This window comes from Phascolarctos cinereus, unplaced genomic scaffold (assembly GCF_003287225.1).
Source record: "Phascolarctos cinereus isolate Bilbo 61053 unplaced genomic scaffold, phaCin_HiC Scaffold_4;HRSCAF=312, whole genome shotgun sequence".
In the NCBI taxonomy this organism is placed as follows: domain Eukaryota; kingdom Metazoa; phylum Chordata; class Mammalia; order Diprotodontia; family Phascolarctidae; genus Phascolarctos; species Phascolarctos cinereus.
In genome coordinates this window covers 315,129,712-315,142,433 of record NW_027555847.1, presented here as the reverse complement: position 1 = coordinate 315,142,433, position 12,722 = coordinate 315,129,712, and the positions used below count along the sequence as shown (strand labels likewise).

At 38.0% G+C, this 12,722-nt stretch overlaps 1 protein-coding gene across 5 annotated transcripts in view; it reads right to left on the bottom strand.

Annotated features, from left to right (window-relative positions):
* Positions 1-12,722, bottom strand: part of ARHGEF28 (Rho guanine nucleotide exchange factor 28) — a 249,912-nt gene that overhangs the window by 52,531 nt on the left and 184,659 nt on the right. For all 5 annotated transcript variants that reach the window (XM_020998382.2, XM_020998383.2, XM_078153157.1 and 2 more), the window contains 5 exons: positions 11,387-11,565; positions 7,603-7,694; positions 5,730-5,912; positions 3,951-4,082; positions 748-848 (listed from right to left, as the gene is read on the bottom strand). In XM_020998382.2, the coding sequence (XP_020854041.1) occupies positions 748-848; positions 3,951-4,082; positions 5,730-5,912; positions 7,603-7,694; positions 11,387-11,565 (687 nt within the window). The remainder of the gene's footprint in view (positions 1-747; positions 849-3,950; positions 4,083-5,729; positions 5,913-7,602; positions 7,695-11,386; positions 11,566-12,722) is intronic.

Below are 12,722 nucleotides of genomic sequence, written 5' to 3'. Positions count from 1 at the left end.
TCCACATAACCCTTGGGGTCCACAGACTCTAGGTTAAGAGACCCTGGACTAGATTTTCTCCAAAGTTTCTTCATATCTAAATTGTGTGATAGAAAAAACACTGAATTCAGAGGCCCCTGCCCCACTGCCTCAATCCATTTAAAGACAATCAGAAGTGTCATATATGGAAGAAATAGCAGTTAGGAAAAAAGGTATGCTCATCTGCTGATTTTTAGAATTAGTCAAAGAGAGATGCAAAGATTGCAGACTCCTACTACATAGAGAACAGCCTCGGTTACAAAGATTCCAGCCTAAGACAGAAGCAGATAGTAGGAAGAACATGGGGTCTGAGCAGCTGGAAACAGAGTCAGGGAACCTGAAAGAAAAGAACAGGCAAGAAGGAAAAATGGAACAAAACAAAGACAAAGAGAGCATTGAATGGGAAACAAGAAAAAGGATGAAGAGAAGGTACACACACACACACACACACACACACACACACAAGTGATTAATCAGATTCTTAATCTTTTTAATGATTTTTTTTAAATCTGCTGCTTTGTTGATACCTACATGGTATGGCGATTCACATGGGCGTTCAAATTAATGAGGGTAGGGGAGAGAAAAACCAATTAATTCAGGAAAATACAAATATAAATACTCCTGCTATCATTTCTCTTGTCATTTATAGCCCAAGAAATTCCATTTCAGCTGACTTTTATTTTATAAAATAATGAATGCATTATTTTACTAATAGATCATTAACAATACCTTCTCCCCTGCATCAGGGCTTGCCATGTTATTTACAACACCATGGATATAGGATTCCAAATCACAAGATTTTCTTCTTCCTTCTCCTTCGGTAACTTGTGCTAAAAGCACACCATTTAAGACAGAAAAAGAAAGAGCTTATCAAACTCATGAAAATGCACTAGTTTAAATTATGAACAAATGTTAAATTTTTTTAAAGCACAGCATCAAATAATATTTATTGAAGGCCCCAATGTATAAAGTACTAATATATGATATGGCCCCTCCCAAAAAAAAATACAATCCCTGCCCTCATGGAGCTTACATACTAATAGAAAAAACAATGGTAAAAATAATTGAAAGAGGCAACTAGGCATTGCAGTGGATAGACAGCTTTCGAGTCAAGAAGATGGAATTCAAATGAAGCCTCAGTTACTTACAAGCTGTATGACCCTAGGCAAGTCACTTGACCACTGTCTGCCTCAGTTTCCTCATTGTAAAATTGGGATAATAATAGCAGCTACTTTCCAGGGATGTAGTGAGGACAAAATGAGATAATATTTGTAAAGCATTTTGCAAACCTTAAAACACTACTATATATGTATATGTGTGCATGTGTGTGTATAGCGCTTTTTTTTTTACAAAGTCACACGCACGAACATGTATGTGTATGAACAAAGGATCTTTGATTACATCAGCCAAGAGCATACCCAATATGGGAACTCCCTCCATTCTAGGCAACATTAAGCTGCCTTTCACTTGGTAGATAAGTCACAGGGAATTATCTGAGGCACATAGATATTAAATAACTTACCCAGGATTGTAGCTAGTGAGTGCCAGGGGCCTTATTTGAACCTAGTTCTTTCTGACTCTAAATCTAGCAATCTCTTCAGTACTCCATGCTCTCCGCTTCCTGCCCCCCCCCACACTCATTTTCTCTCTTCCCCTCTTCTCTTTCATTTGGATGGATTTTCCTATAGTGTCATTTTTATTCCTGTGTGGGGAAATATGTTCAAGAGCTTAAAGAAATCCGTGATTTCATAAGTTTACATATATATATATATGTGTGTGTGTGTGTGTGTGTGTGTGTGTATATGTATGTGTGTGTGTATGTGTTGTGTGTATGTGTGTGTGTGTGTATGTAATATGTAAAATTTCTATTCAGTGGAACGGACTAAAAGATCTAAGTTAATGGAGGAGAACTCTTCACCCCCTTATAGATTTCACTTCATTCAAAGGAGGATTCCACTGTTAGATACTTTACCTAACACTCAATAAAATGTACTAAATGAAGTGCTAAAGAATCAGTCATTTTCCTCTCCTGACAGGAATGATGACAGTAACATTTAGAAAAACAAAATGACACAAAAGGACAAAAAACCCTCAAAAAGCAGGTTGAGTCAAATGAAGGCAGAAGAAAGGAACAGAGAAATAAAATTTTCCCTCCTTACAGGAGGTATTCAGTCTCAGCCTAGTGAAGGGGTTTTCCAGCAAAGTACGTTCCCAAGAAACCAAGTCCCTCATGCCAGTAATTCTGGATCAGACCTCGGAAATCTAACTTAGTCTGAAGTCCTGCGATATCTTGGGCCTGACCTTGAAAGAACTAAACCCTAGGGCAGTTTCAGAACTGACCCAAACACAGTCAAGTATCTTCTAGGCTCAAGAGGACTTTAAGCTTTGCTGAACCTCCAGAAGACTCACCTTGGGCAGGAGCGGATCAAACGCCTCTGCCACTACTCACCAGCATTCCCTCTGGGGCCAGCACAGTGCAAACTGGCCTCCCCAGATGTCCTGACCGAAACCCCCAATTTGGGATGGAGAGCACCGTGAATGGACATCATTCCCCTCATCACCCCCCTGCTCTGTATTCACCTTGATGACACAATATTGGGAAAAGCTCAACACTGAAGGATCCAGACAGTGGCAACAGGTGAAAGGGGGTACGTTAGGAATTTTCCTAAGCCCTGTGATGAGTCTAGGTGAGGGAAACAAGGAGACTTGGAACCACCTCAATCATGGACAGGAAGGAAGAAGTGGTCATGTGTTCTCTGCAGCTGCAGGGATGGAAAAGAGGTCCTCTTCCAGTATTCCCTTGGGTGCAAAGGGAAGAAGCAGATGCCTACATATACTTTTAGACAGTACTTCCTCAATCACAAAAAAAAAAGTGATTCTTCTTTAAAAAGGAAATCACCCTGTGCAGCTCAATCTGGGATTTGCAGAAATGGGAAACATGTGTACACATTCTGGAAACAGAAACTGAAAATTAGACAAAGCAGGACCTGAGAAGAAAAATTTATTATATTGTACAGAGAGTCTGTAATATTAAAAAAAAAACACTCTCCTGCTTCTATTTATCTTAATTAAAAGGGCACTGAATTTTTAAAGAAATGCTAAGGCTGCAATTTTTTCCTCAAAACTTACAAAGGGATTAGCCATTGTGCATTTATGACCATTTGAAGGAGGCTTATGTCATCCATCCATGGCCACGATGACATGCTATGCAGTTCCACCTCAGGAACCTTTACAGAAGATGCCAATCAGTACAACACCCAGATTTTTTATGGTGTTGATAAGTAACAGAGCCATGAGGTCTTGAAAGTTCACCTAAACCATTCTCCACCCCAATCTGCCCACATTTGAAAGAAATTAGAATACACCCTTAACTAACTGGCTCTGAGATGAGCTCTGGTGTTCCCTATTCAGGGAAAATTCTTTTTGACATCCTTATCTCCCCCATCTGCTTGGTATATATGTGTTTGGGGGAAAGGGAGCAAGCCTCATTTCTAACTGCCTGGGCCATTGTCTCAGCAGGTACACGAGGCCAGAGTCAAGGGTTGGATTCCTATAGGAAGCTGTTTGCTTTGTCCTGGTTAATCCTCTCTTCTACAGCCTAATTAGCCTAAGGGAATTACTTTCTCAGCAGAGGGGTGCTGGGTCAAAGAGAGTATGTCAGCTCATCCTGTCCCATCAGCATAAGTAGGAAAGCATTCCTTCCCCAAACCCATGCCCTACCTGTGGCCAGGATTGGGTCATTTTTGTATATGGACAATATCTTCCTAATGAACAGTTTAAAGTAAAGCTACAGAGATGGCAGAGAGATGGATGACGGATAGAAAAGCAATCAACATCCCTAACTAAAGAGGCAAATGCATCTAATAAAATCCCATTCTTCCCCAACACCCTCACTTGTTTTTTGGTCCATTCCAAATCCTATTTCCACTTACAAGCAGCAGAAGGTGTGAGTTCTTCACTAGGCTGGAGTGTATCTGTCCAGTCTAATTCTCCACAATTCTCCTCTGATGAATGATTTGATTCACCTGTTTGTGTGGCCATCACAGCAACTTGGAGGCTTTCAGCTAGAGACAAGTGCACAAGACTGGGTTAAGGAGGAGAGATAAATATTGAAGTCTGAAGGGCCTCACATATGCCAAAATGTTCATAGCTGCATTTTTTCATGGCAGCAAAAAACTGGAAACAAAGCAAGAGGGCACCAAATAGGTGCTGAGTGAACAAATCGTGGCATATAAATATAATGGAATACCATTGTGCCTTTTGAAATGACATATATGAAGAATTCAGAGAAATATGGGAAGACTTGTTTGCAGTGATGTAGAGAGAATTTAACATAACCACAACAATATACACAATGATTATAATAATACAAATAAAACAACTCTGTAAGGTATTTGAACTCCAACTGTAATGTCTCAAATAGTGGTGGTGAAATATACCTCCCTATTTTCAGTTTTTCAACTTGAGGACTATATATGTGGAATCTATCATACGCAGTGACAATATCTGTAGATTTTGCTTAAATGTTCTTCAGTGGTACCAAGGAGGGTTCAATGTTGGCCCAGAAATGATTTCTGGCGTGTACTGTACACTTGTGGTATACAGTGTACACTGTACACTTGTGGTGACCAATACAAAAGGCAACAATAAAACTTTAAAAAATAAAATGAAATAAATGTATATACTGGAAAAACTTCTCTGCGGGTCAATTAACTAAGGTATACTGTTACAAGGTAATTATAAAAATATTATTTGGAAATATTAGATATTCATGAAGACCAGGGCTAAAGCATTTCCTTTTAAATTAAGGTATGTTAATTGATTAAGGAATGGATAAACAAATTGTAACAAACAAATGTAATGGAATACTATTATGCTATGAATGTGTGTGATGAAAATGAAGACTGCAGAGAAGGATGGGAAGATTTATATTAAATAATGCTAAATGAAGCGAGCAGACCCAAGAAAACAATACACACAGTGACTACATTCATATGGTTGGAAATAAAAGGAATGTAAAAACAAAAGATACCAACAGAAATAAAATAAAATGAAAAGATGCCAACCAGAATGAGGAAAAGCATTTTAAATTTTAAAAGAACTAATGACCTCACTCTAGAATGAATGCCCACTAAAAGCTCTCAGGCACAAGGGGACTGTTGGTTGTCAATAATTTAGGTCTGACAAGCCTGTTAGTGGCTGACCTGGCTTCTTGGGTGCTCTCTGTCCTCTCACTGACTGCCTCCATTTAGGGCCTGTCACTATTTGTCACACACCCGGTCAAAAAAGGGCAAAAGAAATCAAGGTAGCTGAGAACCCATAACAACACAAAAAGAAATTATAAAGTGCCTATTCAGTGCATGGCACTGTGCCAAGCACTGAGCTGATCACAACTAAAAAAAAATAGTTAATTTTACCATCAATATCCTAAGTAAAAATCCTGACGGGAAAGACGTTCAAAGATTGACTAAAGCGAGCTTGGCAATGTCTGTGGCTTTTAGTCACAGGAGTATTCTCATCACTCGTTATGAGGTGCTTCTCTCTGCCTTAGACTTCTGTCAAAGTAAATCCATCACAATGCCTCTCACTCTGGGCCATCACTTCACCTGGCTGGGCCTCAGCCTGAGGGGCTCAGGTGGGGTGCTCTCTGAGGGGCCTCCCAGCCATCAAGTTCTATGTATCCAAATGGCCGCATGTCTAAATCAACTCACCTTCCTTTAGTGCTGCTGCTAACAATGAGGCAGCCTGAGGGGCTTCTCCAGGGTCATGCTTAATAAGGAGATGAGGTTCTAAATGGACATCTTCAAGTCCACCCATTTCTCCAAGTTCTGCATAGATATGAAGTTTTTCTTCCAAATATGTGCAGATCTGTTGGTCCTGGTTACTAAGTAGCTCTGCAAAATTACATTTGCCAAAGGGTAATACCACTGTTAACATTGGAGCAAACACTATTCCAAATGACATAATATATAATACATTGCAAACCTTAAAAAACTTGTACTGACTTGTTCAGTTGTGTACGACTCTCTATTCCCCTATTTGGGGTTTTCTAGGCAGGGATACTGGAGTGGTTTGCTGTTTTCTTCTCCAGCTCATTTTACAGACAAGGAAACTGAGGCAAACAAGGTTAAGTGACTTGCTCAGGGTCACACAGCTAGTATCTGAGGGTAGATTTGAACTCAGGAAGATCAGTCTTCCTGACTCCAGGCCTGGCTCCTAACCACTGTGCCACCTAGCTGCCTAAAAAACTTATACTGAATACTCCAAATAGTTTTATCATTAAAATTACAATAAGATTTTGGGGTGCACTCTGCATAAATCTTAGTTATTATTATTATTATTATTATATGGATCCAAGTTATAATTCCATTAAATCAATACTCATTAAGCCCCTATTTTATGCAAAGCTTGCTACTATGAGACACACACACACACACAAAAGCAGAAGTCCCTAACCTCAGAAAGTTTAGATTCTTCTTGGGAAAGGGGGAGGAGAGTACAAACGCACCTGCCACAGCAATGTTGCCAGTTCCAAGAAATAGCATATGCTGTCATCTGGTGACAATTGTTATTTTCTCTTCAGTCTTGAATTTGACATTAAGAATAGACCTTCAGATGATGCTGTCATGACCCACCAACAAGTACAATACAAAAGTGTAAAAAGACTGAAGCTTCAGATTGCCTTAAGTAGGTCTGAATATACTGGCTTGCTTTTTTCTGTTTAGAAGCGTTCATAGTCTTCAACCATCTCTATACGTGTGCTTTTCACTGACTTAATTATACCAAAGATACATATAGGCAGAATTAAATATATAATATAAATATATGATGTGTATACATATAAATGTATACATATGTAATCTAAATATATGTGCTGTATATACACATATAAATATATTGCATATAATATTGTATTTAATATATGTTATATAAATATAAATGTTTATAATATATAGCATTGTACATATTATATGATATAAATATCATATGATATATACAATTATAACATATATTTTGCTTATAATATATTATAAATATTACATGATGCAAATATATTAATATTTATGATATCATATATTCAGTATTTTAATGTGTCACATTAAATACATTATATATTATATAATGAATATGTAATACATATCACATATAATCTATACATAGATGTAATTTTTATATAATTATATATATTACATATATATTAAATCAACTAGAAATTTTGTTGAAAAATTAATGCAAATGGAAGTAAGGTAGGGTATTTATTGGAAAGAGCAGCCAACTGTAAGGCAGAACACTCGAGTTTTGATCCTTGCTCTACAACGAACTGCCTCTCTCACTCTGGACGAGATGCCTCACTTCTCTGGTCTCAATGTCCTCATCCACAAAATACAAGAGTGGACCAGATAAACTCTAAGATCCCTTCCACCTCAGACATGCTAGGGCTTCTATGACCCTGACAATAGTATATACAATTAAACAGTAGTACATAAAATAGAGTAGAGGGCACTAAACCCTCTGACGCTCGCCTTCAGAACAAACACATCAGATGACTGGACTGGGCAGCTGTGTCTGAAGGACGCACTGTACCTTGGCACTGCTGGATTCTGGCTACTCTTGCTTCAGTCTTCTTTTTATCCTCATCGGATTCACTCGTCCTTCCCCCTTCTTCCTCTGGGCAACTGGAAAAGACAATCATTGACAGAGACAACATGAAATGAAATCCTTATGTTCTCATTTTAGATTCATTAGGAAACACACTGGAATAATGATCTATAGCCTGACCTATGCAGTACTTTATGGAGAAATTTGGCATATGGTAGATCCCGGCTGGACCCCATCCAGTACCAAGAGCACTTCATAATATTATAAGACAGTTCCATAGCTGAGAACCCAAGGACAGTGTTACAATAAAGTTTCAGGGTGGAAGAAAAACATCACATTTGGCATCCAGTGAAATGAAATGTGAACTTCTGCTTTCTAATACATGTAGTTTTCATTTTCTATTTTTTTGGGGGGAGGGGCAGCTGAGGAATAAGAAAACTAAAACTGAATACAACTTTCTTTAAGTACCCTTTAAGATACATCAAATAATATGTTTCTTCATTTGAAAACTGCTTGTTCATAACCTTGGACCACTTATCTGGTGAGGAAAGGCTCTTGTTCATTTGTTCTTTCTCTCTAATTTTTTCTTTTTCTTTCCTTCCTTCCATCCTTCCTGCCTTCCTTCCTATGTGTATGTATCAATTATTAATATTTTGGATGTTTGGGGTATAATATGATGTATAAATTTATGTCAACTATTTCCCTTCTAATTCAAACTGCATTTATTTTGTCTGTGCAAAAGCAATGTTATGTAAACAAAATTGTCCATTTCATCTTCTATGATCACCTGTATTCCTTAATTAGTTTAAGAATTCTCCCTTAGGGAAAAGAAACAAAAGTTCCTTCAGAAACTTATTATCTTCAAAGGGTATTGAGCTAGTTAAATAAAAAAGAGAAACTTGGGATACATTGGTTCTCTTCTGAGAGTTTTAGGAGGGGCAGGAGAAGGAAGTGTAGAAGCAATATACTAGAGTAGATAGGAAGAACGAAAGTGTAGGTGAAACATGCTATTTCTCAAAACTGGGAAAGAAGAAAATACAGAAAGGAGGGGTGGAGAAATCAGGCATCAGATGAATCTCACTCTTACATGAATTGGACAAAGGAATATTGAAAACACAGCATGCACACACACTTTTATGCACACCTACAAATAGTTTGGTGATGAAATACATCAAATGCAACATGGAAGACAACATATCGAGTGAGGAAGAAGGGGATGATTGAGAAGGAGGGTAACACTAGAGAGGGAATATTCTTTTTTTTTAATTTTTTTAATATAAATTTATTTATTTTTAGTTTTCAATATTCACTTCCACAAGTTTTTGAGTTCCAAATTTCTCACCCCTCCCCCATCCCAAGATGGCATGCATTCTGAATACCCCTTCCCCTGGTCTGCCTTCTCTTCTATCTCTCCCCCCTCCCTTCTCTTATCCCCTTCCCCTTCTATTTTCCTGAAGAGCAGGATAGACTTCTGTACCCCATTTCCTGTATTTCTTAGTGAGAGGGAATATTCTTAAGCAAAACAAACTCCCTAATCTGGAAGTGGGGATCAAAAGAGAAAAGGGAAAAAAGGGAAAGGGAAAAGGAAGGGGAAGAAAAAGGGAAAGGGAAAAGAAAAGGGAAAGGGAAGAGAAGGGAAGGGAAAAAAGAGAACTGGGATCTGTTGGCTTGTCCATCAGCTGGTAAATAGCTGAACAAATTGTTGTACATCAATGTGATAAAATATTATTGTACCATAAGAAATTATGAAAGAGGTCATATCAGAGAATCCTGAGTAGTATGAACTGATGCAGAGTAAATTTAGTAAGGAGGACCAAGAGAAAAAATTATGAAAGGACATTATAATGAAAAATAGTTTTGAAAGAGGACCTATGGTGAAACAAGTTATCCACCTCCTGATAGAGAAGTGATGGACCCAGAGTATAGAAAGGGATATACATTTGGGGTCATGGCCACTATCTGTATTTGCTTTGCTTGATTATGCTTATTTGTTAACAAGGGTTTTTTTCCTCTCTCTTTTTAATGGGGGAGAGAAGATAGGGGGTAGGGAAGTTAGCAATATTGCTACGAAGAATTTAAAGAAGGTCACTGACATATTTTTTTAATGTTCAGAAAGAATAGAAGGAAGTCCAAATGGAAGCACAAGCAAGCAAGAGACAGTTTTGAAAGTAACACGTAGAATTTATTTTATATATATATTTTTAAGAAAGTAAGCAGTAGGAAATGAAGACTCACAAGTTCATATATAGCTTTCTTTTTGTGTTCCATTGTGTACATGGAAATTACTGTTTTGTTTATTTGCTGTTTACAATAAGAATAGGAAATACATATTTAAAATAAAATTTTAAAATATATTTTTCTCCTCCCAATGAAATCAGGTGGATAAATTACAAGGCTTGGCATCAGGAAGACTGGGCTTCAAATACTGCCTCAGACATTTCCTGGTGCTATGATTCTGGACAAGTCACATAGTTCTGTCAGCCTGTTTCTTAAAACTGGAACAACAACAGCACCTACATCACAAGACTGTTGTGAGGATCGAAAGAGATAGTGCTCTGTAAACCTCAAAGTACTTTAGGAATACTAGCTATTATTATTGTTAGGGCAGCTAGGTGGCACCATGGGAGGTGCCGTAATGCACAGAGCACTGACCCTGCAGAAAATTCAAATTTGTCCTCAGACACTTACTAGCTATGTGATCCTGGGTAAGTCACCTCACCCAATTTGCCTCAGTTTCTTCATCTGTAAAATGAGCTGGAGAAGTAAATGGCAAACCACTCCAGTACCCTGGCTAAGAAAACCCCAAACGGGGTCATGAAGAATTGGACACAACTGAACAACAAAATTATCATTGTTCTTAAGTTCACAATAAAAACAATTTCTAAAAAATCTAATGACTATTCAAAATGACATTAGTAATTTCTACAAGAAAGTGATAAGAAAAAAATGCAGTTAAGAATATTGTAGTTGTTGTTCAGTCATTTAAGTCATGTCTTATTCTTTGTGATCCCATTTTGGAGTTTTCTTTGCAAAGATATTGGAATGGTTTGCCATTTTCTTCTCCAGCTCATCTGACAGATGAAGAAATTGAGGCCAACAGGGTTAAGTGACTTGCCCAGGGTCACACAACTAGTTCAGTGTCTGAAGCCAGATGTGAACTCAGGAAGACGAGTCTTACTGACTCCAGGTCCAGCGCTCTATATGCTGCACCACCTAGCTGCCCTAGTTAAGGATAAAGAGATCAAATAATTAATACATTTATTAAGTATCCACTATTTGCAAGGTGCTCTGCTAGGCATTGTAAAGCATACAAAGAAGAATCAGAAATGGTTCCCTGTCCTCAAAGAACTTATAATCTAACTAGGGAAACAAGAGAGATGACATAAAAAGACAGCTCATCATACATACTAATGTTATAGATGTCCTTTGAATGGTAGATATAGAGCACTATAGGAATTCTGTGCAAAGAGAGATCACTAGGTGTTGAGGTAGTCAGGGAAGGCTTCATGGAAGAGTTGTGACTGCAGTGGGTTCTTGAAGAATGGCTAGGAGTCACACGGGTGGACAGGAGGAATGAGGATATTCCAGGCAGGAAAAAAATGAGCAAAAAGAGAGGCAGGAGTACCCAAGTCGTGTTCAAGGGACAGTGGGTAGATCAATCTGGCTGGAACAAAGGCTTTATTTAGGGGAGGAGTGGAGATAAAGTTAGAATGATCTTCCCTCAACACCCAGCTCCACTCCCTGGTACAGGATAATGTTGCAATTTTACCTTTCTACTGCTTCTTGTATCCTCCTCATCCAGTTATTACGCTCCTCCTTAGAATTGGTATGAATTTCATACATCTCAGGGCCAGCAGATGAAGCACTGATGAGAAACATCCCTCTCTCCTCATTGGCTACTTCTCTTGCAATCAGCTTCTGAAGGGAGATAACAGATGGCTTCTGGTCCTAAGTGAAACAAGAAGGAATCCAGATTAAATCACATCACTTTCAGGGGTGACTGTTTCATCTATATGCCTGCGGCTAAAGATATTAACATAGACCAGCAGTTCTCAACCTTTTCAATTTCAGGACCCCTTTAAATTCTTGAAAACTGTTAAAGACTCCCAAAGAGCTTTGGTTTATGAAGGTTCCATCTATTAGTATTTGCCCTATTAGAAATAAAGACATTTTAATATTATTATGCAAATTGATTTAACCTCACAAACCACTTGAAAGAATCTCTTGGAAACCCTGGTGACCCTGACCAACTTTGAGAATAACTTAGACACTTAGTCCTTGGTTATCCATGGTAATAGGGGATCAGTCATAGAAATAAATAAATTCCACAAATTCTTTTATATCACAAAGTTCAATCTACTCCACACTATCTTCTCCCCCTTCCAACCTTTTGCTGGCTTCATTAACATGCAGCTAACCATGAGCATTTAAATTCACTTTATTTTCTCTAATCTGTGGTGGAGATGCTAGCTGAATAATAATAGGCAAAGTGTGATGAGAGGAAACACAAGAGACATGGGACATTTAGTTTGCGAAAACCCACCCAGCTATTTTCTTCTCATTCAAACAAAATAAATCTCAGAAAATAATCTATGGTACTCTGATTTTCTCACCTTCTTCCCCATGTCTTCATTCTAACAGGCACATCAACTAGATCATAAAGACTCTGTATCAAACACCATTTCCTTGGATAACACTCCTAGTAACACTGAAGTATAAGAAATGACTTGAAATTTTAGATCAAACCTCATCCAGTATAAAAGCTTTAAACAGACTGTTGACAACTAGGTAGTACAGTAGATAAAGCTCTGGACCTTGACCTGAGCTCAAATTTGGTCTCAGCTACTTATTACCTATGTGATCCTGGATCAAGTCACTTAATCTGTCTGCCTCAGTTTCCTCAACTGTAAAATGGGGATCATAATAGCATCTACCTCCCATAGTTGTTGTAAGAAGTAAATGAGATAATACAAATATACCTTCCACCTCGCAGGGGTTAGGGGGATGGCACCCTAGTGATCTGGAAAATCTACATAAAAATTTTTGGCCTTGTCTTTGTATCAGAGAAGAAGCTTGAATTATTATGGTATTAAAGGATAAAATAT